Source organism: Delphinus delphis, chromosome 14 (genome assembly GCF_949987515.2).
Source record: "Delphinus delphis chromosome 14, mDelDel1.2, whole genome shotgun sequence".
Lineage (NCBI taxonomy): Eukaryota > Metazoa > Chordata > Mammalia > Artiodactyla > Delphinidae > Delphinus > Delphinus delphis.
The window spans coordinates 22,129,965-22,153,665 of NC_082696.1; the positions used below are offsets into that span (position 1 = coordinate 22,129,965).

The 23,701-nt window shown below is 37.5% G+C and overlaps 1 protein-coding gene across 1 annotated transcript in view; it reads right to left on the minus strand.

Moving 5' to 3' along the window:
* The window catches only part of ADGRG6 (adhesion G protein-coupled receptor G6), a 135,550-nt gene that overhangs the window by 57,035 nt on the left and 54,814 nt on the right, over nt 1-23,701 (minus strand). The window contains exons 3-6 of the mRNA XM_060030658.2: nt 14,075-14,416; nt 11,215-11,838; nt 2,546-2,614; nt 195-278 (exon numbers count right to left, since the gene is read on the minus strand). Of these exons, the coding sequence (XP_059886641.1) occupies nt 195-278; nt 2,546-2,614; nt 11,215-11,838; nt 14,075-14,416 (1,119 nt within the window). The remainder of the gene's footprint in view (nt 1-194; nt 279-2,545; nt 2,615-11,214; nt 11,839-14,074; nt 14,417-23,701) is intronic.

Below are 23,701 nucleotides of genomic sequence, written 5' to 3' on the forward strand. Positions count from 1 at the left end.
CATTCCATTGGTCATTAGAATGGGGAACTCAAAGGAGTCAAGTGATATTTATTTTACTAGTCTTACAAATGTACAAATGTACCAATTGATTCTAACAATAGAAACTTTGTTGGAACATTAGATATTTCCACCCTTAAATACAATTTTTCATCAAGTCAGACATACTACAAGTATAAAAGATAATGATTTCTTACCATTCCTTTGTTTATCGGTTTTATTAGTAACAGGCATGTTAGTGGTGACAGTGGGTGGTGTAGTACTAGGAGAGTTTACAGTAGCTGGTAAGAAAGATGAGAGAGATGTAATTTTGCAAGGAGCACATGAAAGTTAATATGGATGAGCAATCTATGGTTAACGCATGAAAATATATAAAGGAGGAATGGAAACCATTTCTTGCCACTAAACACAAGTCCCAAGGTTATAATGCATAAAATGAAGCAACGCTTTCTATGGCACATTAAGAATCTGTTCCCATGGCCTTTCATGCCATATTGTATGAGAGTCTGGAACCGGCACAAAGGGAGTGGAGAAAGAACATTTAGATTCTAGATCTAGGTTTGCCATCAAGAGGCTGATGACCACACAGTAAATGACTAAACCTTATCCAGAACTCAGTCTGCTAAGTTTGTAAAAAGAAAGGTTAGAGAAGGAAGTCTGTACAGCACCTGTCAGCTTGAAAATTATCTAAAGTCAGTCTTTCTGATATACTGAGACTAGCAAAATAAAATCTCAGGGGAAAATGCACTTCTCCTAGAGAAGGTAAATGTAAAGGGAAACAAAAGAGAATGAAATGTATAGATGAAATCAATCATCTAAAGATCCCAAAATCTTTACTACACACTGATGGATGAAATGGATTTCATAAGGGCAAGTCATACAGGAGAGACTTTTCAAAACAGTATGTCAAGGCTATGCTTCTGATATTACTAAAACTCTCAAAGATTAAGCCCTTATGTAATGCTTTAATACCTTTCCAAGAAATTCTGGAGGAACAATGTAAGTAGTAAAATAGCTATACACATTATTTTCCTTTAGTTCATCTTTGGAGTATATTTGTATAAGATGTACCTTTCTATGTACAATAACCATTTGTTACGTATTTCTCTTAATTAGAAAAAAGTTACCTAAATTTAAAACATTTCAGTGATTATAAAAAGAATTACCTTCCAAAGCTTCTTTAGAAAATATTGAATTCCTTATTCAAAATGTGTATTCTTAACTAAAATAATTTTCCATTCCAAAGTAATATATAACACCTAAGAATGGGAATTCTTTTTGAAAGTCTTTTATATTTTTAAATTATGAACAATCAGTTATATTTATTTAATGTAAAATACATCAATGAATATGAAAATGCTTTTTGGTCATTTAGGCCATAGGGGGAAAAAAAGCTGGGCATCTAGTCCTTTGACCCAAGGAATCATTCCTACCTCAGATTAAAAGAAAAAAACAAAATTAAAATTAAAAAAAAACTTCACACCTTGAATTAAGCAAAACCAAGGCTTTTTTCTATTTCATATAACTATTTTAAAACTACACTGAGTTCATGGAAAGAAGCTACTTAATGAATTTATTTTCTTAGGGTATTCATCAATAATAATATCAAGAAATAATGTCTCAGAAAGGAAACAAAGATAATAATGAATTACACCCCTTCTCCCTGCCTACTCTACTCCCACACTGGAGCTACAGAAGAGAGCTTAGGTTTCTATTCCTTCCATCTCACTTCTAACCCCCATCACTTTCATGTTATGATCCTCTTAATAAAAGATCCCGCTTCACAAAAGGCATGGTCATGATTCTTAATGTGGCACGTAGAAATGCTACTTCAAAAAGAAGTATATAATAGAATAAATGGATGAAAATGGGTCATGGATAATTAGAAGAAGCATGATAAAATTAAAGTAAAATATATTATGTTAAAATCTATGCAACCATGTATTATTTAGCATGCAACCATTCAGTACGTAATATATATACTGACCACAGTATAGTCATTATGCATTATAATAATTAATAAAAGAACATCCATATTAGTTCAAACTATTTTTATCTTACATACATTCAAACTATTCATACATTCAAACTTATCATACATTCAAACTATTTTCATGTTAATATTGAAGTTACATTGCACATCATAAATTGCCTCATGGCCTTGTCTTAACTAACTATTCAACTTAATTTTTCCCCTTGTTTTTTAAACATGAATACTTTTTCAAAATATTGTATGGCTATATTATACTGGACAATATTCTTGAGACCAAATTGAGGGAAAAAATGAAGTCAACCTTTCCTAATAGCATATAATCATTCACATTTAAAAAACTCAGTGCTTTATGGAAATGTGGTCATACAGTGTGTGAATGCATTCCTTCTCTACACTGCACACCCACACAACTAAAACACATCCAGAAATTCTTCTGGTTTTCTGGTTTCTGGCTTCTCAAGTGAAAAGATAAAATTCAAAACAATGACAACTACATTTTCCAAAATAGCAAGTAGGAAACAGAGACTCCAGAGGAGGACGATGTTGACTCCCTACCTTGGCAAAGGGTCCCCAAATCTGCACAGTTGGCTAGTTCTGCGGCCGGGAGCGGGATCAGGTAGGAACCTCGATCAACACAGAAAGATTGCACAAATTTGACTTATGATTTAATTATAGTTTTTCTCCCCAAAAATCATGAATCATCTGGTTGGTGTAATAGGAGCAACCCTGGAAGAGTCCACCAGTAATATTCCAACATCAAGAAAGTCTCTAACGATCTTTATGTATCAATGTCAAGCTATTGAAATGTAAAATCAAGCTCCTGAAATCTCCCTCAAAATCTTTAACTCAATCTACTGGCCCCATGCACACATGAAAGGAAAATAAGTGCTACTGCCCCTTAAAGTGTGAATAAAAAGTTCAGGCCCTTTTTGCATAATAAATTATAAGGCTTTGGTGGAAATTCATACAAATGAAATAATAAGAACATCAAAGATAAGTTTCAAAAGTGAACTTGGATATTACTAACACTCATAAAATGCAAGTTTTTGGTTCATAGGCACTAGCACATGCTAGCTGCAATTCCAGAAATAAGTTTCCGTGACTGGAAACTTATTGGTCTCTGTGTCTTTTTATTTCAAGCTTTGCCTGACTCATCCTCAGCAGGAAACAAATTTTGAGCTGATTTTCTAGTAGGAGTAGTGGATTTTTCTCTGTTGCACTAAATCTCCCTTTGGCTGTTAACAGACTTTTACCAACAGGTTGAGGCTGAGGAAGATAGGCTAAACTTATCGCAAGGCATATTGTACTATGAATAAAGACAGAAGAATAAATACAAATATATATACATACATACACACATATATTTAATTTTTAAAGAACATTTCTATAATAGTGACTACATTCTAATGTTTAAACATTTTCCAAACTTTCCTGTGGGAATGGTACATAAAGGCAGAGCAGGTACATGAGCCAACAAAAGATGTCTAATTAGGTTAATTGTGTGCATAGTTAGAAAGCATCCCAGCAATTTAGCAGCATCTCGGGAGGGAGTCGTGGTTTCTTCATTCTTGATTGCCTCAGGCAGCTGGTCCAAGGAAGGAATCATGTTATCTCAGAAAGACTCAACCCTGTGGCCTCCAGCAGGTCTGCCATGTTAACTGGCAAGAAGATCTCATCACAGACCTTTACATGTTCATCCAATAAACATTCACTCACTGTTTAAAGTGTGTGAGACATGGAGGCTAGAAGAATGCTTTAAAACAATGCCTCTGCTCTCAGAGAGGCATGAATGGGAGATGGCTTCACAGTTCTCTGCATGATATAGATGCATAGTGGCCAAAAGGAAGATGTGACCAGCAGTTTGGTGAGAAGGGTGAATAGGAAATCCACTACAAAGATTAACCGGAAATATGAGGGGTCACTATACTGATCAGGGGAGAAGAGACTAGAGATGGTTATTACTAGCAGACAGAATTACTGAAACATATACCAAGAAGGCAGTGAAATGGTCTGGGAACCCAGGTGGCATGGCATTACTGGAATAGGACATTTGTAGCAAATTGGTAGGAATGATCAGATATATAGGTAATGGACAGCTTGTGGAGGGCTTTGTAGAATGCAGGCACTGTGAGTCTCCAGACTTTTGTCTTTCTTCCAATGGCACATCCCACACACATAGTCGGTGGGTCCTCTGAATAAATTATTGAATGCGATACGAACGACTGAACATTTTGAACTCTTTCTTGAAGTAAATGGGAAAACAATGAAAGGGAGTTTGGTGAGAAAATTGACTTAAATTTAAAAACAGTCACATTTGAGGCTCTATAACTAAAAGACAGGCAATACAAGAAGCATGAATAATACCAATAATTCAGGCTTGATATCATAAGTACAGTGAGGATAGACAGAAAGATATGGATACAAGACATTTGAAGATGGAATATATAGGATTTATTTAGTGACTAACTGGAGAACAGAGAAAGAAAGGGAAGAATAGAAGAATTTTTCTGGTTTCCAACTTGAGAAATTGGTGCACAATGATCTCATAAAAGGACACAGTAAATACTGGAAGAAAAGCAAACTTAGGTGGGGTAGGCTAAACAGTACATCCAGGAATAGGAACTGAGGTACCTGTGTGACATCTGGTACAAGGTGTACATGTTTTTGTAAGAGGCCTAGCCAGGAAGTACTCCACAGAAGCTATAGATGTGTCTGGGATCACCTGAGCTAGAAGATTTGATGGAACCATAGATATTCTTATATTTAAGTTTCAGATTAAAAGAAAAAAAAAGAGCTATAGATTTGAGAAGACAAAAATAGCTCTTGTAGAAGGTGATTTTACAGAATTCAAGTGAACAAAGTTTCATGGAGGGTGTGGCCACCATCAAGTATACAGAAAGTTCCAGAATGATAAAGACTGAGAAGACCCTTCACTTTGCACTGGAATTTCGGCAACAGCTCTTCAGTAGAAGAAATTCTCTTCAGTAGCGTGGGAATGATGCACTCTAGATTTCCAATGTTTGAGAAGTGAATGCAAACAGAGGAAGCTTGGCTATGAAAGGAAGCAGAGATGGGCGGGCGGGGCGGTGGGGGGCGGTGGTGTGTGTTTCCGATTAAAAACTTAATCTGTGTACTATGGAGAAAGAGCACGTGAGGAGGTAGAAGTTGAAGCCAGCCTAGAATTCGATCTTGAATGTTTTCTGCCCATTATTCCTTCCCATCATGCCCCCTTCTTGCATGACCTTACTTCTCCTTTAGGTATTTATATTTTAGTAAGGAACTTCTGAAAACTAAAAAGCTTTTAAAACTCAGAATGACTGAGGAAATCTCAGCCACTATAACATGCAAGAGAGGAGACCCATGGACTGAGTGTTTGTGCTTCTCAAATTTCACACAATGTTGGCAGACAAAGGCTCCTAAGGCCACTTCCGGTGCTGATACAATATCTCTGGAAGACAAAGGGAGATAAGGGGACAGCATTGTGGGAAAGCAAGTTTTCAGGCTAACTACATTTCCACTGCAGATATCAAAGAGCTGAGAGGTGGAAATAAGGAGAGAAAATCAGGAGAGTTAGGATTTAGAGTAAGATGTTTAACAATTTTCTTTAACATTTCATCAGTTTCGTTGTATGGTAGCAAGTCTAAATTTCATCATGTGATATGCTTGTTATGGAAAATTGTAACATTTACTTCTCAGTATTAAACTATCAGTTGTTCCTTCTTGGGTACTTTTAGTTTAGCAAATTGACATTGCTTTATAAATACTTTATGAACACTATTTTATGATGATTCAGTATAGCAACAGAAATTAAATTTGAAGCATGTTTCAGTGAAAATGGTTTGAATACAAGGGACAAATTTAATTAGAAAGGTCCAGAATATTGATAAATGAAATCTTACATTACAAATATACCAAATTACATATACATAAAATATTAAAAATGTGCACAAACTTTTTATTTGTACCCAGTTCCATTTTCAGCATATCTACATAGAAAAGTCATTCTCCCAATCAATTTTTCTAGGTGGACAGATTTACAAACCAGAAGATTGTTAAGGAAAAGGAGACAATTCTTTGTCTTGGCTATTAATATATTTATCATTAAGGAACTTTTTTCAGAATGTGACCTATGTATATTCACTGATATTTGTGGATACCAAATATTTAAAGGTATTTACGGTTTAAAGGTATTCACTTAATATTATCTGCAAAATTTAAGGTTTAAAGGTATTCAGTTAATGTTAACTGCAAAATTTAAAGTCAAATTTCCTTAAAAAAAAAAGTAATCTCTAAGAAAGGGCAGTAGACGAAAAGCTGTAAAGCTGTTAATCTTTCTTCTCTACTTTTGTTCTTCCAAAATTTTGCTACTGAAAGGAGTCAATATTTACACAAGTTGTAGTGAAAAAAGACTGAGTAGCCAATAACCCATCTCACACCCAACTTAATGACAATCCAAATAACAGCTGACAGAGCTAAACTCTCATGTGAGTTGCACTAATAAGACAAATAATAATCCCTTTCAACTCCTTCTTTGCAGCTGTTACTAAATTGAATTTGGTTTTTTTCATAAATATATTTAAAATAAAATTATTTTTGGATGCCATTTATGCTCATAAAGAGTTTGGGCATCTTCAAAGAATAACATCCTTTGTAAAGATGAGTGATTTCATCTTTATTATTTAAAAAAAATTCAGTCATCTAAAAATGCTACACTCAGTAATTTGTTAGGAATGAAAGGAAGGAGCCAATAGTGAATCAGAGTTTTATGGCTGTGAGGGACAAAACTGCAATAATTGAAAATGAAAGGGTAGGAATCCAGGAGTTGATGAAGCCTTGGTAATTAAGTATAAAATTTCAGAGAGGAAAACAACAGTCGGTCCAAATCCAAAAACTTCTAGAAAAGGATTAACATCAAATTTGGGTACTTGTGAGCTGTGTCTTATCTCTACATCCACAGTGGTTAATAAATGGAAGTGATTAATAAATGCTTCTTAAATAAATGTAATTTGTTTGAACTTAGACTCTTCATTGAGTTACACAGTAGCACTCAGGAAAGAGCAGTCATGAGTAAAATAAATATAACTGGTATAGAAGGCACTATCTGTACTTTGTGAAAATTGATGGACATTAGTCAGTATCTAAACTCGAATCATAACTCAGGCAAATACTTGCACTTATGATTAAAGAGTCCGTTAGGGAAACTGTCTATCCACGGAGGTTATAAAACTCATTATTGTTTAATAACATTGTCCTAAGAAAAAGAATGATGATATAAAATGAAAAGGAATTGCTGCTAAATAAAGCATTTCTTTCTGAAAAGGACTGACAAGATTAACCATGATTAAAAAAAAAAAAGTGCTGGAAATTTCCTAATTACGTATATTCCCTAACTATACTTAGAACAGCATAGGAAAACAAAAGTCCAGTTATGAAATTACTAAAACGTTTATTAATAAAATATTGATTTTATTAAGGTTAGGATATTTAATATTTGAAACAAACGACAGGATGCTTTAATGTTGAATGCAGTCAGTTCTGTTCTACCATCCTATTTTCATATTAAAATTTACTTAGCAATAGACCTTTGGAAAATCTATTCATTTTCTATCACAAGTTGACTCTGGAATGAAAGCTCATATTTAACAGACATTGTCAAGCCAATGGAATGTTAGGCATGAAATTCTGTTTTCCCATTGGCTACTGTACTGATCATTAGTTTTGGGAAATTACCATTACCCAAAACAGCAAGCCACAGAGTTCTGGAAAAAAGGAAAGGTTAAAATGTTAATAGAGCATACTTTTTTTCACTTATTCAAGTTTTGCTTAGCTAACAAGCTTAGATATAATCTCTGATACAGGTATTTCCTGTCAGTTAATAAGTGACTTGGGTTCTTCAACTCCCAAAGCTTATGATTAAGCAGCAGGAAACTCCCTCTCCTGTTATTAGTCCTGATATACAGTCCAGGATATCTGACTGTACGGAACGGGGGTGTTTAGCGTCATTGTGGAATGTCAAGAAGATGACTGTAAAAGTTAAAGGAACTCAGACACTGACTCTGTAAACTTGTGCTACTCCTTTGATTGAAGTCATTTTGAAAACTTACCAATGGCTGAGCTCCACGAGCACATATCTGATGCTTTCCAGTAATCGTAAGGCTTGGAAAGGAGCTTTAAAAACCGTGTTAAAGAAAATATGAGGACTCCCAAGTATAACCCCTGGGCACGGGGACAGGAAACGAGAATTTTAGCCCACCAACTGCCTCCGCCACTTGTGTTGTTTTCTAAGCTTCAGTTTCCTGCCCTTTATAAAGTGAAGGGCGTGGCCTAAATTGGGGTTCTCAAACATGAGTGCCTACCCCGGCCAAAGTCAATCTACCGGGGGCTGGCGTGGGGAGAGTATGGAGGGTGCTAAGGGCCGAGGGCACCTGGAAAGCCCCTTCAAAGGGGGTGGTCACCACTTAGCTTAAGCTGCGTTGCTCAGGCAGAAACACTAGACTAGTGTTCATTTTTTCTTTATCAGAGAATCCAAACATTCATTTTTATGTGAAATCAAATTTTTTAATGTTGGAAATAAATCATTATTTAAAAGCATTGCGTGGAACAAATGTAAATAAATGAAAACAAAGCAGTGCTGCCACCACCACCTATGTCTAAGGGCTAAATTAGCCCCTGAGGGACTGGTCTATTATCTCTGGCCCAGAAGATCTAGCAGCTCTTTTCCAGTATTGTCCAAAGTGTGTGCTTCAGAAAACTAGACCCTTTGATTTTATTGGTCTAGTTTCAGGGGTTGGCAGATTTTCTCTTAAAGGGCCAGACAGTAAATGTTTTAGGATGGTGGGCCATGTCATCGCTCACAGTCAGCTCTGCAGTTGTTAACACAGAGGCAGCCACAGGCAATATAAAACCTCATGCGCATGCCTGGGTCCAATAAAACTTTATTTACAAAAACATCCTAGTTTGCCAACCCCGGGTCTAGAGGATTTCTTAAAATAAGTTTAGGAATTCTTGTATACTACAGTCCTCACATTTTATTATATTAAGGTATCAAAGAAGCACTGCAGGAAAGAAACCTTATTTTGTTTAATACAAATACCATGCTAATACCTGGGAAAGCTAGTGTTTTGGCCAGCAGTGCTTTCTGGCCCGAAGAGACAGCTCTTGGACCTTTGTATTCCTCATCTTGGCAAGAAATGACTCGCCTACTCTAGCACTACATCTCATCTTCTAGTCCTGCCTATTCTGAAAGACAGTCTAAGAGAACACAGTTCTAAAACTGAACTTTGTGACTTCAATTCCTGGCTTGGCCACTTATTAATTAAATGACCTTGGATAAGTTATTTAATCTCTTTGTGCCTCAATTACTCATCTGCAAAATGGGATTAATAATAAAACTCACATCATGCAAAATGGGGTTAATAACAAAACTTACATCATGGGATCTATGTTGTAGGAAATAAGTTACCATGCATAAAGCACTTAAAACAGTACCTAGTACATAATATACATTCAATTTAAGTATAATTTAAGTATTTTGCAACTATTAATATGACTAGCCAAATCCTTTTTTCTTTTTTTTCTTTTGGCTGTCATAGTCCTCAAATACTGACCCACAGGAAGGCAAATATTAAATAGTCTATATTATGAGTTTTTAATAATGGCCAAGGATATGATGAAAACAGGTCCCTAGACTAAAGATAATCACCCTGAACATAGGAAGTACACCACTGCCCTCTCCTCGCTGTTCACCATGCCACACCAAACACACACACACGTGATTTTCTCAGTTCCCTTGCTGAGTGAAAGACTTCTTGGGAGTCCCTGAAGGTCGTTCTCTGTAGCTAATCTCAGAATGAGATGATGCTGGGAACACCACTAACTCTTACAAAGTTCCAGGGTCTCCTGGAACAGGAGGTTTACCCTCTTTCCAACAGCCCACAAGGAAATACCTCTCAAAAGACATCACATAACTGCCTCCCACTATCTTCAGGAGCACTAGGGACCACACGGAGAGATGGGTGGCCCACAGAGGGATAGGTGACAGGAGCCCCCCAGGCTGGAAGGGCAAACGCAGGTCAGGGAAACAGGGCAGGTGACCTCAGGTCTTCACAGTGGGTCCTACTTTGTTAAAAGTATTGGGAATGAAGCTCTGATAGAATTCCCTCCAAAGTCACATACAAATGACTTTTGAATATTAGGCCCCTTCTATCCCTCCTTTATTGACAGTTATCTCTGTGACTAAAAAAATATATATTATCAACACCTTAGATTTAGTCATGACATTGATAATGAAATTTATACTTTTTATATTTGACTCAGTCCTACAGTAAAATAAGGACTTAATTGACTTATGTACACAGAGAATAATTGCTAGAAGTTTATTTTCATATAATTTTTGTAACTTAGAATTATTTCCCTAAATATTTTGCAGTTAGCTCCTCAGAATAATATCACATTTAAAGTCTCCCAAAGAGCAACCAAAAAGACAATAGTATTTTTATCAAACAACAAATGCTCATTTTCAAATAAATGGAGAAAAAAGTTAAAGAAAATTGATAATTCCTGATTATCAAGATTTTCCATAAAATGAACAATCTTTAATATTGGCTAAGTAAATACCATTCTTTTTTTTCTTTTTTTTTTTTTTTGCGGTACGCGGGCCTGTCACGCGGGCTCACTGCTGTGGCCTCTCCCGTTGCAGAGCACAGGCTCTGGACACGCAAGCTCAGCGGCCATGGCTCACGGGCCCAGCCGCTCCACGGCATGTGGGATCTTCCCCGACCAGGGCACGAGCCCTCGTCCCCTGCATCGGCAGGCGGACTCTCAACCACTGCGCCACCAGGGAAGCCCTGTAAATACCATTCTTTTAGGTGGTGATTGTTTAAGTAATGCTCTGGAAATTTCATTCTAGGATGAACAAAGGTCAGCTTTTCACTGTATCATCTTCATGATTAAAGACAGTAACTTATTAATTTCTTTTGTTTTAGTCCTGGGGTTAACATTTCTATATGAGACGCAATAATTATACACAATTGTTTATATTAGGTATAAACCATGTGATATTTTATGATACAGGAAAAAGTTAAAAATGGTAGGACTAAAGCTTTGATTGAATATGTATGGCTGGTAAGCACACACATATATGTGTGTCTATATAATTTCTTGTTGACAAACATATTCATAGAACAATGGAAAAAAATTAAAGAGTGACTATGCCAGAGACTTACCACAGCTGAGGTTGCTTTCAGCTTTCAGAGCTAGGGTTGGGATATTCCAAAAGTCATTTTGCCAGTCCACCACATTCCCTTTCACATTGCAGCTGAGGTTGAAGAGGATTTTGGAATTCATGGCAAAATTCCAAAGTCGAAAGTTATAAATGTCCCCTTTTAGAGAGGCAATTTCATTTTGATTGGAGCCCAGCAACAATTTCCCATTCCCAGGAATAACTTTACTAATGGTAGAATCACATGAAACTGCCCCATAGTTTCTTTTGAAATTTACACCAACGTATCCCAAAGAATTATTCCAAACGATGCAGAGCTGCTCAAAGCTTTCTGTGAAAATATCTTCCTTATCTTTTACAGGTAACGCACTGTTTAGTAAGCATTTTGAGCCAGAAATAGATAGAAAGTAGCCATTCTTGGTCTTTCCGAAACTGAGCAATTGTGTGAAGGATGCATCTGAGTAGGAGAAAGCTGTCCATTCGTTGTCCTCCTTGCCAATTTTGGTTGCTTCAAAGCAGAGTGTGAAAGCTCTGAGCTCTGGAATAGAGACACTTTTTGCAAGAGATACCTGGTAAGTATCTAGTGTCTGGGGTAAAATGACCTTTTGATTCCTTAAGGACACGGCAACTAGGACAAAACACAGTAACAGATAAAGCCTGTTAACGTCAGACATGGACTAATGAGATGCAAAATGTCTGATACAGCCAACCCCTCCACACTCTCTACTAATTGACTTTTACCCACCCTTTGTCCCACACTCTCCTCTTTCTCTGTCCACCACTCTCTTTCACCAACCCAGTACCTTATACCCATAACAATAAGAAACCCCACCCATTTTTAACTCTAATCACGGTTGGCTCTCACACCTAAACCTTCCAGTTATAGCTGCCAAGGTGACAGTTTTTTTCTTTTTTTAAATCCCTGATTTGGGTGGGGGGGAAAATTAAAGAACCTACTGGTTTCAAGAAAGTTCTGTTTATACATTATGATTTTCAAAACTATGTTTCTTTTCAAATAATTTCTAAACATAATAACTAATAGTTCCATTTTTCATTAACTTTCACCCTTCTCAAACATTCCTGTGCTACCCTTTCCCTTCAGACACCCCATATCCTACTTGTCTTCCCCATCACCAGGCTACTTTAGGATCAAAGGCAAAGACAATTCCACTGAGGAGAGGGAGTCGGGTAAAAAAACAAACAAAAATGGCATTTTAAGCTATATTTCTTTTACATCTGGGCATGTGAGCTAGTTTCTGAGAGACAGTAAAGAGCAGTGGTTAAAGGGCAGACAGTGGAGCTCCCTGCCCAGCTCTCCCACACAGTGCCCTGTGACCTTGGGCATGCCACTCTACTTTAGCTCCCTTGTCCATAAAACAAAGGGAAGGGCATCTATTATACAGGTGGGCCATAGGAACTGAATAAGTTAATCCCCTCAAAGCGCTGGAGCGGTATCTGTGTCATAGTCAATATACAGCTATTACTGATTACTAATATAGATTACTATAATTCTGTGCATGACAAATTCAAAATAAAAATGCTTTAGCCTAGTCCTTCTGTGACATATCTAAAATTATTAAGTAACACAATGGATTTAGCTCTGTGCTAATATTATAGATATTGTGAAACATTATGTACTGATTTGAGAGAGAAGTAGCTCTCCCCAAAGATACTGTTCAATACTGGCTTCATATGAATACTAGTTTGAATATATTCTAATACATACCAAGAATAGCTCTATAGTAATAACATCATTTTAATATAATATTCTAGTCAAAAATTCACGATGGAATCTAATAGAATGATTATTTTTTAGTCTACTTCTTATATATAAAGCAGTTTCTAGGTCTACTTACCCAAAGGGATACTTATACAATATGTAACCAGTATTCTACATGCATTGTTAAAATAAGAAGGCTGGAAGGAAATATGTCCATCAACATTTTATTAGTGGTTATGGCTGGGTGGTAGATGTACAGGTAATTCTAATTTGCTTTTCTTTTTTAATCTTCAAATTTCTTACAGTATTTTATAACCTTAAAACATTATTTGAAAAATTAAAGCATGCGTGTTTCAATTAACCACATATATATCTAATGTCAGTCACAAACAGTAAATAAAGCTGAAACCAAAAACACAATTTGTAATAATAATGGTCAGAATGGTGCCTTTCTCTTCTGTTTCTTTTTTTGATACATAACACCTACTTAAGCAGCTCAGAAGGAAAAAAAAGTATAACTAAATCTCACAGTCTCAAAGCTTGAGATTTCCTTAAGGAAAGACTGGCTTGGAGAGAATGAGATTATTTAAATGTTCTGATATGCCGGAACCCGGGAAATACGTCTGATAAAAATATATTTCTTTCCTTCAATTAGCCATTTTCAAGGGGCTTTCCTCAGGCTCTGCTGTTTATTAGCTTCAGTTATACATAGCTCTTTTTACATTTAAATTTATATGTTTATTTCCCACATTTGTCCCCCTAGTTCCTGAAAAGGGCAACATCTTAAAAGCCTAAAATAAAAGGATTTCTAAATAAGAATGTTTTAAATGTTTGACGGAGAGATGTTAGAATTACAGATTCAATTATTAGCTGTGGGATATCTACAGGGTCTTTCAAGCAGCCTTTAAATGTTCTGTATATAAACAATATAAAAGAATTCAGCTCTACTGTAACCAGATTTTGGATCTGGTAACTATATCACTAATGAGAACGTTCAGAGAACACTAACAGATTCTTGCACTCAAATTCTAATCCTAATCATTCACATTCACATAAAAGAGCATAACCGTCTTCTGGTCCTCGTGTTTATTGTAGAACAGGCTAAATGAAACCAGAAGGTTGGCGCTGCCTTTGGTTTACATACCTCTGATGTAGCTGGCATTGAAACCTTTCTTCTGGATGCTAAAGTCACTTGAAAAGGACACATGCATTTCATTCGCACTTGAGTTAAATGATAGGCCTTTGGCAGTTGCTCCACAAAATTTAGTCTGGCTCTCTCCATTATCAAGGGATAATGAGTCATAAATGCAATTGGGAGCTTCTTCAATGTCGAAGTCATTAAACGTTATCTGAATGATATAGCCCGCGGGGGCTCGGAGGGTCCACATGCAAGCCTGGCTGTTGGGGTAGTCGTTAGGGTAGCACGGAGAAGTAAAGGTCCCAGAAGGGTTGGAGAGGACAACCCTGCAGTTGGCACATCCCCACGCTGCTGGGCAGACAAAAGAAAGACAGAGAGAAGGACTGGGATCAGAGGCGTGTAATTACCCAAGAGTACCACACAATGGGGACAATCAAACAGTAAACATTTTAAAATACCAAAACATAATCATCAACATTAAAAGGAAAATGAAACCATCTCAAGAAGAAAAAGAAAAACCAAGAGAGCAACAAAAAGTAAAAGAAAAATACAAAATTTTAGAGCACTGATTTTTTAAACTGGGGGCTCATAAATGCTGAGAATCTGATAAAAGTCAGGGGAACTCCCTCCAGTAAAGTGTACAGGGGCCACTGCCCTTGGCATACAATTTCAGGGAGTACATGAGGCCTCAGGAGGCAACACTGGATTTCACATAGGTACACTGACTCAGATGAAGAATCTCTACTCTACAGGCTAACTGAGCTGGGGTGGAGGGGATCTTATAGAACCATAAATGTAGAACAATATTACAAACCATGGAAGAGAAACAGGAAATAAATGTTTAAAGAGAAAGCTAGCTACCAGTACAAAAAATTCAACAAGTTATCTTCTGGCAGATTGTAGTTTTTTCTAAAATTCAAATAAACAGCATCACCTTGTATGTGTGAAGCACTTATAGTTTTGTTTTGTTTTGAATTTATTTATTTTATTTTTGGCTGCGTTGGGTCTTCATTGCTGCATGCGGGCTTTCTCTAGTTGCAGCAAGCAGGGGCTACTCTTCACTGTGGTGCGCGGGCTTCTCATTGCGGTGGCTTCTCTTGTTGTGGAGCACGGGGTCCAGGCACAAAGGCTTCAGTAGTTGTGGCTCGCAGGCTCAGTAGTTGTGGCTCGAGGGCTCTAGAGCGCAGGCTCAGTAGTTGTGGCTCATGGGCTTAGTTGCTCCGTGGCATGTGGGATCTTCCTGGACCAGGGCTCGAACCCGTGTCCCCTGCACTGGCAGGCGGATTCTTAACCACTGCACCACCAGGGAAGCCCAGTACTTATAGTTTTGAAAAATACTTTCACTTCTCCCGCTTGTTTATTTTAGTTGGTAATTATACACCTGTGCGATTATCTTATTTATTCATTCATTCAGTGAATATTTATTGAGTGCCTGCTACACGCCAGGCACTATTCTAAATAGTATATACCAATGAGCAGGAAAGACAAAGTCTCCGTCTGAATGATTCTTACACTTCAGTTTTGGACCCAAAGATAAACAAACAATAATGTAATGACAGATGATAATAAGAGGTAGGAAGAAAAGTAAAGCAATCAATTATTTCTCAAGTAGTACTTATCCAGGGCCTGGTCACCAGCTGGATCCAGAAACCAAGGTCTACTGTCTTTCTATTTAGTGATGCTTTTGAAATTAATATTCACGTTGTTTTTAAACATTTGTATAAATGTAGGCAGCAATGTCATTTATCCAACATTCTGGATAAATAAACTGTCATAAAACTGACACATACACTTTCTAAAAGTAAAAGACTTCTACCAGGTTAATGGAACTCACTCTCAACTTACTGTGTTCTTCCCTCTTTTACTGAGTTGAGTAGAATGAATATGCAATGACTTTTCTTGAAAACGGTAGTTAGTACAAGTATTACTTATTCTTCTATGATACAGTGATATATTCAAGGATTTAGATGTGTTACGCTGCTAGAGTTAGGTTTTTCTTTTTTCCTTTCCCTGTGGCCACCTTGTGTTATGCAGGGGTTTGCTTTGCCAATTCTGCTCCCCAACCATTCTTTCTAACTTGCCCTCCCTCTGGCTCTTTCTCCCTAAGTCTCCAACATCTTTTACAGGGCTGAGGATAGACAGAGAAAACAATCTATGATCATCAAGTGTTAGCCAAATACCTTCTCTTTTTTTTTTTTTTTTTTTTTTTTTGCGGTACGCGGGCCTCTCACTGCTGTGGCCTCTCCCGTAGCGGAGCACAGGCTCCGGACGCGCAGGCTCAGCGGCCATGGCTCACGGGCCCAGCCGCTCCGGGGCATGTGGGATCTTCCCGGACCGGGGCACGAACCCGTGTCCCCTGCATCGGCAGGCGGACTCTCAACCACTGCGCCACCAGGGAAGCCCCAAATGCCTTCTCTTATCCATCCCTGGAGCACGATGCTCCTCTCCTTGTAGCAGCTGGGTTAATTCCATGTGTGAGATTATTTTGTTTATTGTCGGATTCTCCCACTATTCTCTAGGCTGAACAAGCAGAGGGTATGTACTGTCATAGTCACCATCTTACCCCTCAGGAACTCACAGCACCCCTGCCACATGGGAGACCTTTGATAAAATTTGTTAAATTTAAGAACAAATAAATGAGTCACTTAAATGAAAGAAAACACACCTAACTTATGCGCTCAACCTTATGGCTGAGCGCATAAGGTCTGGGATATCTCTTTGGATGGGGTTTCGGGGCTCTTTTTTCCAATGGTTTCACTCACAGCAAGAGACTGAGATGAGCGGGGCCTGCCTCTCTGGCACATTTAGCTTTCTATGACTATACCTTGGGCTCAGGAGAGAGAACTAATCCTAGTAGATTAACAGTAATGTATCCAGTGAAAGGCACTGGAGATTATAAAAGAAAAAAAGAAAGGAAAATAAGATACGGTCTCTGTGTCATTCCAACATGCATGCAAGCAGCATCATTTTTCCAAAATGAGATGCTATCCCCTACATCCAAGACCCAGCTAACGTTCATTGTTGTCTTTATCATGATACATTATTTTTGCCAAATTCTTCCCTAGAGCTAATGAAAGGTATACAAACAAGTCAATCTGACAGATCACACTGACCATGTAATCTTGAATAAATTAATTTCTCTGTACCTCAGCTTCACCACTTTATACTGGTGGTAATAAAAGTGCCCCCCACCCATGGTTATAGGGAGGACTAGATAGATTAATACTGGAAGGTCCTGGAAACTGTACTGGCCACAGAGTTAGCACTATTTAAATGTTGGCTATTATTAATCATTACTATAACAAAATCTGTGAATCAATAATTTAAGAGAGAAAAAGTAGCACCCCACCTTAACGGAATCACTTTTTCCCTTAGGCACTCATTGTGATAGAAAAGAGAAAGAGAAGACACCCATAATAATCACTTAAAAAGCACTTAAAGCATTCTTCTATGTGATTCTCATCTGCAGTAGCTAAACCGCATTTAGAGATAATGCTACCAAATAGCGATTATCTTAATTGGATGAAATGTCAATTAAACTAGGCACAGTATCATGGTGTTCATTATATTTATAGATCACAGTAAAGGGCTTTCACATAGATTATCTCACTTGGTATCATAACAACCCTGGGAATTAGTACCTCCTCCCTCTTCAGATGACACGAATAAGACTATTATAGATTATATAACTTGTCCAAAGTTACATATCTAATTGATAGCAGGACCAAGGTTCAAACCAGCTCTTTTGAATATAAGTCTAGTGTTTTTCTAGAGGAGGAAAAAAGTTGCCAAGATTAAACAAAAGACACAGCAAAGTGATGAGCCCAAGTCTTGTTTTAAGAGACAATGCTTTTTAATGGGCAATTTCAAAGTTAAACATATGAAATTAAGTGTAAACACATGTTTAAACTTAGTGTAATCACGCTAACATTGATGTATTTTAAGAAACTAATTTTGAAATATTTTAGTAAAGAATGTTAGAGAGTCTAAAATGTAGTGCTTTGGATTTGTCCACTTGGAGCAATCAAATGTCACTGCTAATTGATTCCTACACAGTGAGCCAGTTCATGAAGAAATTAATTTGTTTTCTCTTAAAGGCAGGGCTACTTAAAAAGATGGCTACTGAAGTAGCCACTGAATGAGGGCTTGGTAAAACCAGAGTTAACATTTTCTAAAAGCGAGCCAACTCAAAACATCTGGCTCAAGTTGTTCTCAAAGACAGATATAATAACATATTCACACTCATAATTCGTAAAAGCAGTTTTCTGGTAATCTAAACAAACAAACCAAATTCCACCCTTGGTTCTTGCCTATGCTTGCAATGTTGAGTAATAATTTACTTCTGCATATTTTCACAAAACTTTACTCTTCAAAGAAACGCAAATCTGAAATGGAAAACCTCCCAGTTATGCCAAAGGCTATCTCAATTTATAAAGAACACTTAGATTTAGACTTAATGGAACCATTATCTCATTTTTTTTAAATCTGAGATTTGGATTCTTACTCCACCTTTGCTGTAAGTACTTCTCTATAAATCAAATACTATGTGCTTTAAAATCTAAGACAGGAGTATCAGATCCTAAGAGATAAATAGAAAGAGATCAATTTTAGCGGCTTTCAACCCACATCTGTAGACAAAATAACTGATTTTCCTATACTGTGTTAAGTGGTGAAGAAATGAATGTACTTAAATCTTTTTTTTTTTATTTTGAATGTGTGTAAAACTGACACTAATAAATTTGCTGTAAAATCTGGCCGGTGAAAAAAATATCTCCAGAAAATTTCCTTTCAGTTGCCTGTTCAGTTTGCATCTATTCAAAGTCACTGTTTGAATTACCTATGTGAATCTATTAAATTCTAATCAATGAGTTGCTTAAAAAGGTTTAAAATATTTAGTAGCCTTGGTGGTTTCTGAAGATTAAGCCTAAGGGCAGCAACTGAGAGCTCCAGGATCAGCCTGATGCCTTAATCACTACCAAGCCAGGACAGCCACACACCATTGCTCCAGATCAAGAGAAATGCTGCCAGATATAGCATCATTGAAACGTAAAATATAAATAATACTTTAGATGCTGGCATGTGTTAAATGACTGATAATACACAGAACTGAATGACTTCATCAAAGTAAGTATTTAAATTTAAGTGATTTCAGGCCTCTATGCATATTTTTTCAGGATGGCAAGGAATCTGAAGGCAATCTGGCTGTGACATCTGCGTTTCTGTTAATGTGACAGACTTGGCAAGCATCCCCGCACTCCCTCACCACTCCTCTTCAAGCTCTGCACTCAAAGAGAGCATTGCCGTCCAGGGGAAAGTCACTCTTTCACCAAGGTTACGTTGTCCATTCCATTCTCCTGCTAGAACTCTCAGAAGCCAAGGAAGGATATCTGTTTGCTCTCAAACTCCTCCTCAAGCACTGGCTTCCCCAGGGTTAACCGGAAAATTGTCTGATTTCCCTCTGGGATGTTTCAACCTCAAAATGTTCTTTGGAAGCACCATGAATACGAAGGTACCGCAGTGACTTAGGCCTGGGTTCAAAAGTGTACCACTCTACTCGAATGAGTTCAATTAAGTCTGGCCTTGCTAGAAAACTAACAAAAAGTTGAAGTGAAGGTTTCTTGGTGAGGCACCATTAAGCTTGACAATTTTTTGAAGCTCCAAAGAGATTCATACGCACCACACCCTCAAACACATTTCTGTCTGTAATATTGTTAATGCTTAAACTTTGAATCCTGTCTTTCCATAATCACCTTGGCATGAAAACATTCCATATGTAACTGCAAAAGCTAATACTGTGGGGAGATCCAAACAAGTGAACTGCTGTAAATCCTTCTAGAGTCAGCTTATTATGTAGATATATATCCCTTGCAAGAGGATTAAACACACAAGCACACATGCATGCATTTGCACACACACCCACACACATTCTCATGGGAAACTATTCTGTCTTAAGTAATGGCTGAGTTTTTCTCCAGGTGTTAAAATAATAATAATAATAATAATCTAAAGGCAATGCACCATTTGAAACAGTCTACAGCTGCTTGGCCTATCACTTAATCTACCTTCTGGTTAATACATTCAAGCCTCTTATCCCCTCCCTTCCTGCACTGTAAACCCCTAACTCTGTATTAATCTAGCCATGGACCTTCTTGCTCTCTAATGCATAGACTTCTGAGCACTGTTGAAAGAATTCTCAAAATCATGCAGTTTATTTATACTAAAGAGGCTTCCAATTTGATCTTACTCATGCTCTGTAACATTTGATGCCTCTGAACACTCCCTGATTCTGAGTCTCTCCACTCGGTTCCTACTGTCTCCTTGCTCTCCTCCTGCCTTTCTCTCTGCCCTCTCTGAGCTTACCTCTGCTCTACTGGCCCTTAAAATCCTTGCAATTCAAAGTATGGGCCTCAGACCAGTAGCATCAGCATCAGCTGGGAGCTTGTTAGACAAGTGGAATCACCCAGACCTTCTAAACAAAACCTGTATTTTAACAAGATTTTCTGGTGATTTGCAAGCACATTAAAATCTGAAAAGCACTCCGTTAAGTAACAACATACTGCCAGAAGCTATTCACAATCTCCACCTACTCACCTGCTCCCAGGAAGATCTGCCTCTCCTACATCTCTGGTAGTTGTATTTGTCCCATGACCCCAGGGGAGGACCCCTGACCTGAAGGGAACCAAATCATGGGCTTGGCTACTCAGTCAGATTCCCTCTCTTTGAAGTTAGAGGCACAGATAATTTATTCAGAAAACGATGAACAATAGAATGACAAAGTTATATAAACTCAAAGTAGCAGCTTCCTTGGCCACTTGCAAACAAAGACACTGATGGGCAGAGAAAAGAGAAAGAGAAAAGAGAAAGAGAAAAAAATGTAAGAACAGAGAGATGAGAGAAAACCAGAACTTTGAAGAGCAGAGACTTTAATTCTAGACATGCCATGTCCAGTCATCAACGGAGGAGCTGTTCTTTGTGGCTTCTCCTTGGATTCTACGACAAGAACTCTTACACCTACCGTGCCACTTCTGTTGATCCTGCATTATGGATTTCTGATCCTTAAAACCAAGTGTGCCCCAAGCCACTCCTTTATGGGGCTCTCCTCTCTCTTCAGCTCTTCTCCCCCATGTTCATTCTCTCTGGGTGATCTCATCTAAACATAGGCCTCCATTATGTCCAAATGCTGATGACATACATGGTCTAGTGCACACCACACCCACACTCGAGAATGTCTACTCAACATCTCCACTTGGATATCTCATAGATCCCTCAATCCAAACATCTTTCCTCAAACCACTTATCCGTGTTATAAGTGTTAGTTGTAAGAAAATCATCCAAGCTAGGACTCTGAATATCCCTTCTCTCTTCCTTCTTCCACACCCCTTAAAATAGTTTGTCAAGGGCCATGACCATATATGATTTTATTCATGGTTTTTCATTTATCCCCTTCTCTCATTCCCATGGCTACTTAGTTTAAGTTTCTTGTCTTTTCTCTCCTGGAGAAAAGCTCAGTAACTAGTCTTTTTGTCAATAGTCTTGTCACCTCCAATTCATCCTCCCCATCACTACAAGAAATATCTGTGAAAATGCAAATGCAAGTACAAAAATGTTTTCTCAGAGAAAACCATAATTCAAAAAGACACATGCACCCCAGTGTTCACTGCAGCACTATTTATGATAGCCAGGTCATGGAAGCAACCTAAATGTCCATTGACAGATGAATGGCTAAAGATGTGATATATATACACAATGGAATATTACTCAGCCATAAAAAAGAACGAAATTGGGTCATTTGTAGAGATGTGGATGGAACTAGAGACTGTCATACAGAGTGAAGTAAGTCAGAAAGAGAAAAACAAATGTATGTTAACGCATATATGTGGGATCTAGAAAAATGGTACAGGTGAACCGGTTTGCAAGGCAGAAATAGAGACACAAACGTAGAGAACAAACGTATGGACACCAAGGGGGGAAAGCGGGGTGGGGAGTGGCATGAATTGGGAGATTGGAATTGACATATATACACTCATATGTATAAAATAGATAACTAATTAAAAAATAAAATAAAAAAAATATTACACCCTGTAGCTAGCATTCTTACACTGTTTCTAATTTAAACACAAATAAAAACAAAACGAGAAAGAATTGAAAAAAAAACTAAAAATATAAAATGTTTTCTCTAACTTGAAATCTTCTCTGAAATCTAACAAGACAAGCTTCTTTGAATGACACATATAGCATTACATATTTGTCCTGTTCACCCTTTCTAACTCATCTCTCACCATCCCCCCATAACCATTCACTCAGTAAATACTTGTAAAGCATTTATGTGCCTGGCACTGTGCTGGGCACTGGGAATACAGTTGTGGGCAAGATATAATCCCTGATGTTATGGAATGTAGAGATTACTACAAATACAGATAAATAAGTAGATTGTGATAATACAATGTGAAAATTGCTCTAATAGAGCAGGTAGATGAGTGCCATAACCAATGTTTAGATTTCGTAGAAACAGAGCCATTCCTAACAGATGAGAAAGAAACTGAGATCTGAAAATGCAGCAGAGAAGTGGGCCAGTGAAGAAGGGAAGCAGAGGAGAAAAAGAAGAGAGGGTTCTGTGCAGTAGGGTCAGCAGGTTGCAAAGGCTTGTGGGTGAGAGAGAGCAGTAACTTAAGAGTTTAGTTTAGCTGAAGCAGAGTGTGCAAAGTGGGGAGAAACATGAGATAAAGATGGCAAGATAGGCAGAGATTAGATTCTACAGGATTTTGCAAGCAATGCTAAAAACTTTCTTTTTCAAATGTAATAAAAGCAGTAGGGAAAATAAAAAGGTCTTAATTAGGGGAAAGTAAAATAATCAGATTTGTATTTAGCAGATATTTTTTAAAACCTAACCCTTGTACACATAAACAACACAAAATTACCAGTGAACAAAGACTGTTGTAAGAATCACAGCAGCCTAACCCAAAGGGCTGACAGATGACAAGAAGAGAGACAAAAGACAGCAAACCATCCTGGCAGCTTGTTTGTGGAAAGAAAAAAGCAGTTACAGTGGTAAAGGAAGATTAATTCTACAAGGATTCAGTGAATCAAAGCCTAACTGTTGATGGGTAAGATAAAAAGGTAGCAAAGTGACCAATGTAGCATTTATCGAAGATCTGTCTTACTTTGACGTATTATTACCCCTAAAAAAGAAACTGAGGGAACTATAAAAAAATAAACACTCACCTAATGTTCATTTTACTTGAGAATGTCACAGAAAATCTTTCCATATGGACTATCTAGGCAGCATTGCAGGGTAAAACTGGTTTATGTTAGCATTAACCAGAAAAGTATTGGTAAATATTACCAACATAAGTAGAGAATGTCTTAGCGTAATAAAAGCTAATTATAGTTCTAATACCCATGAAGGCAATGATGTAATTACTGGCTAAATAGCGCATGACTAACTTCTTAAGCACATGAATGCAGCTAATGAGATATCCATGTAAAGTACTAGGACTGTACTTGGTTCAAAGTGAGATGCTCAAATCATATTCATTTTTACTGTTGTGACTGTGGTTGTTATTTAATAGCAGAGCATGTTAGCCATATTTCAGTTTGTTCATTCATTCGTTTATTCATTCATTCATTTATTCA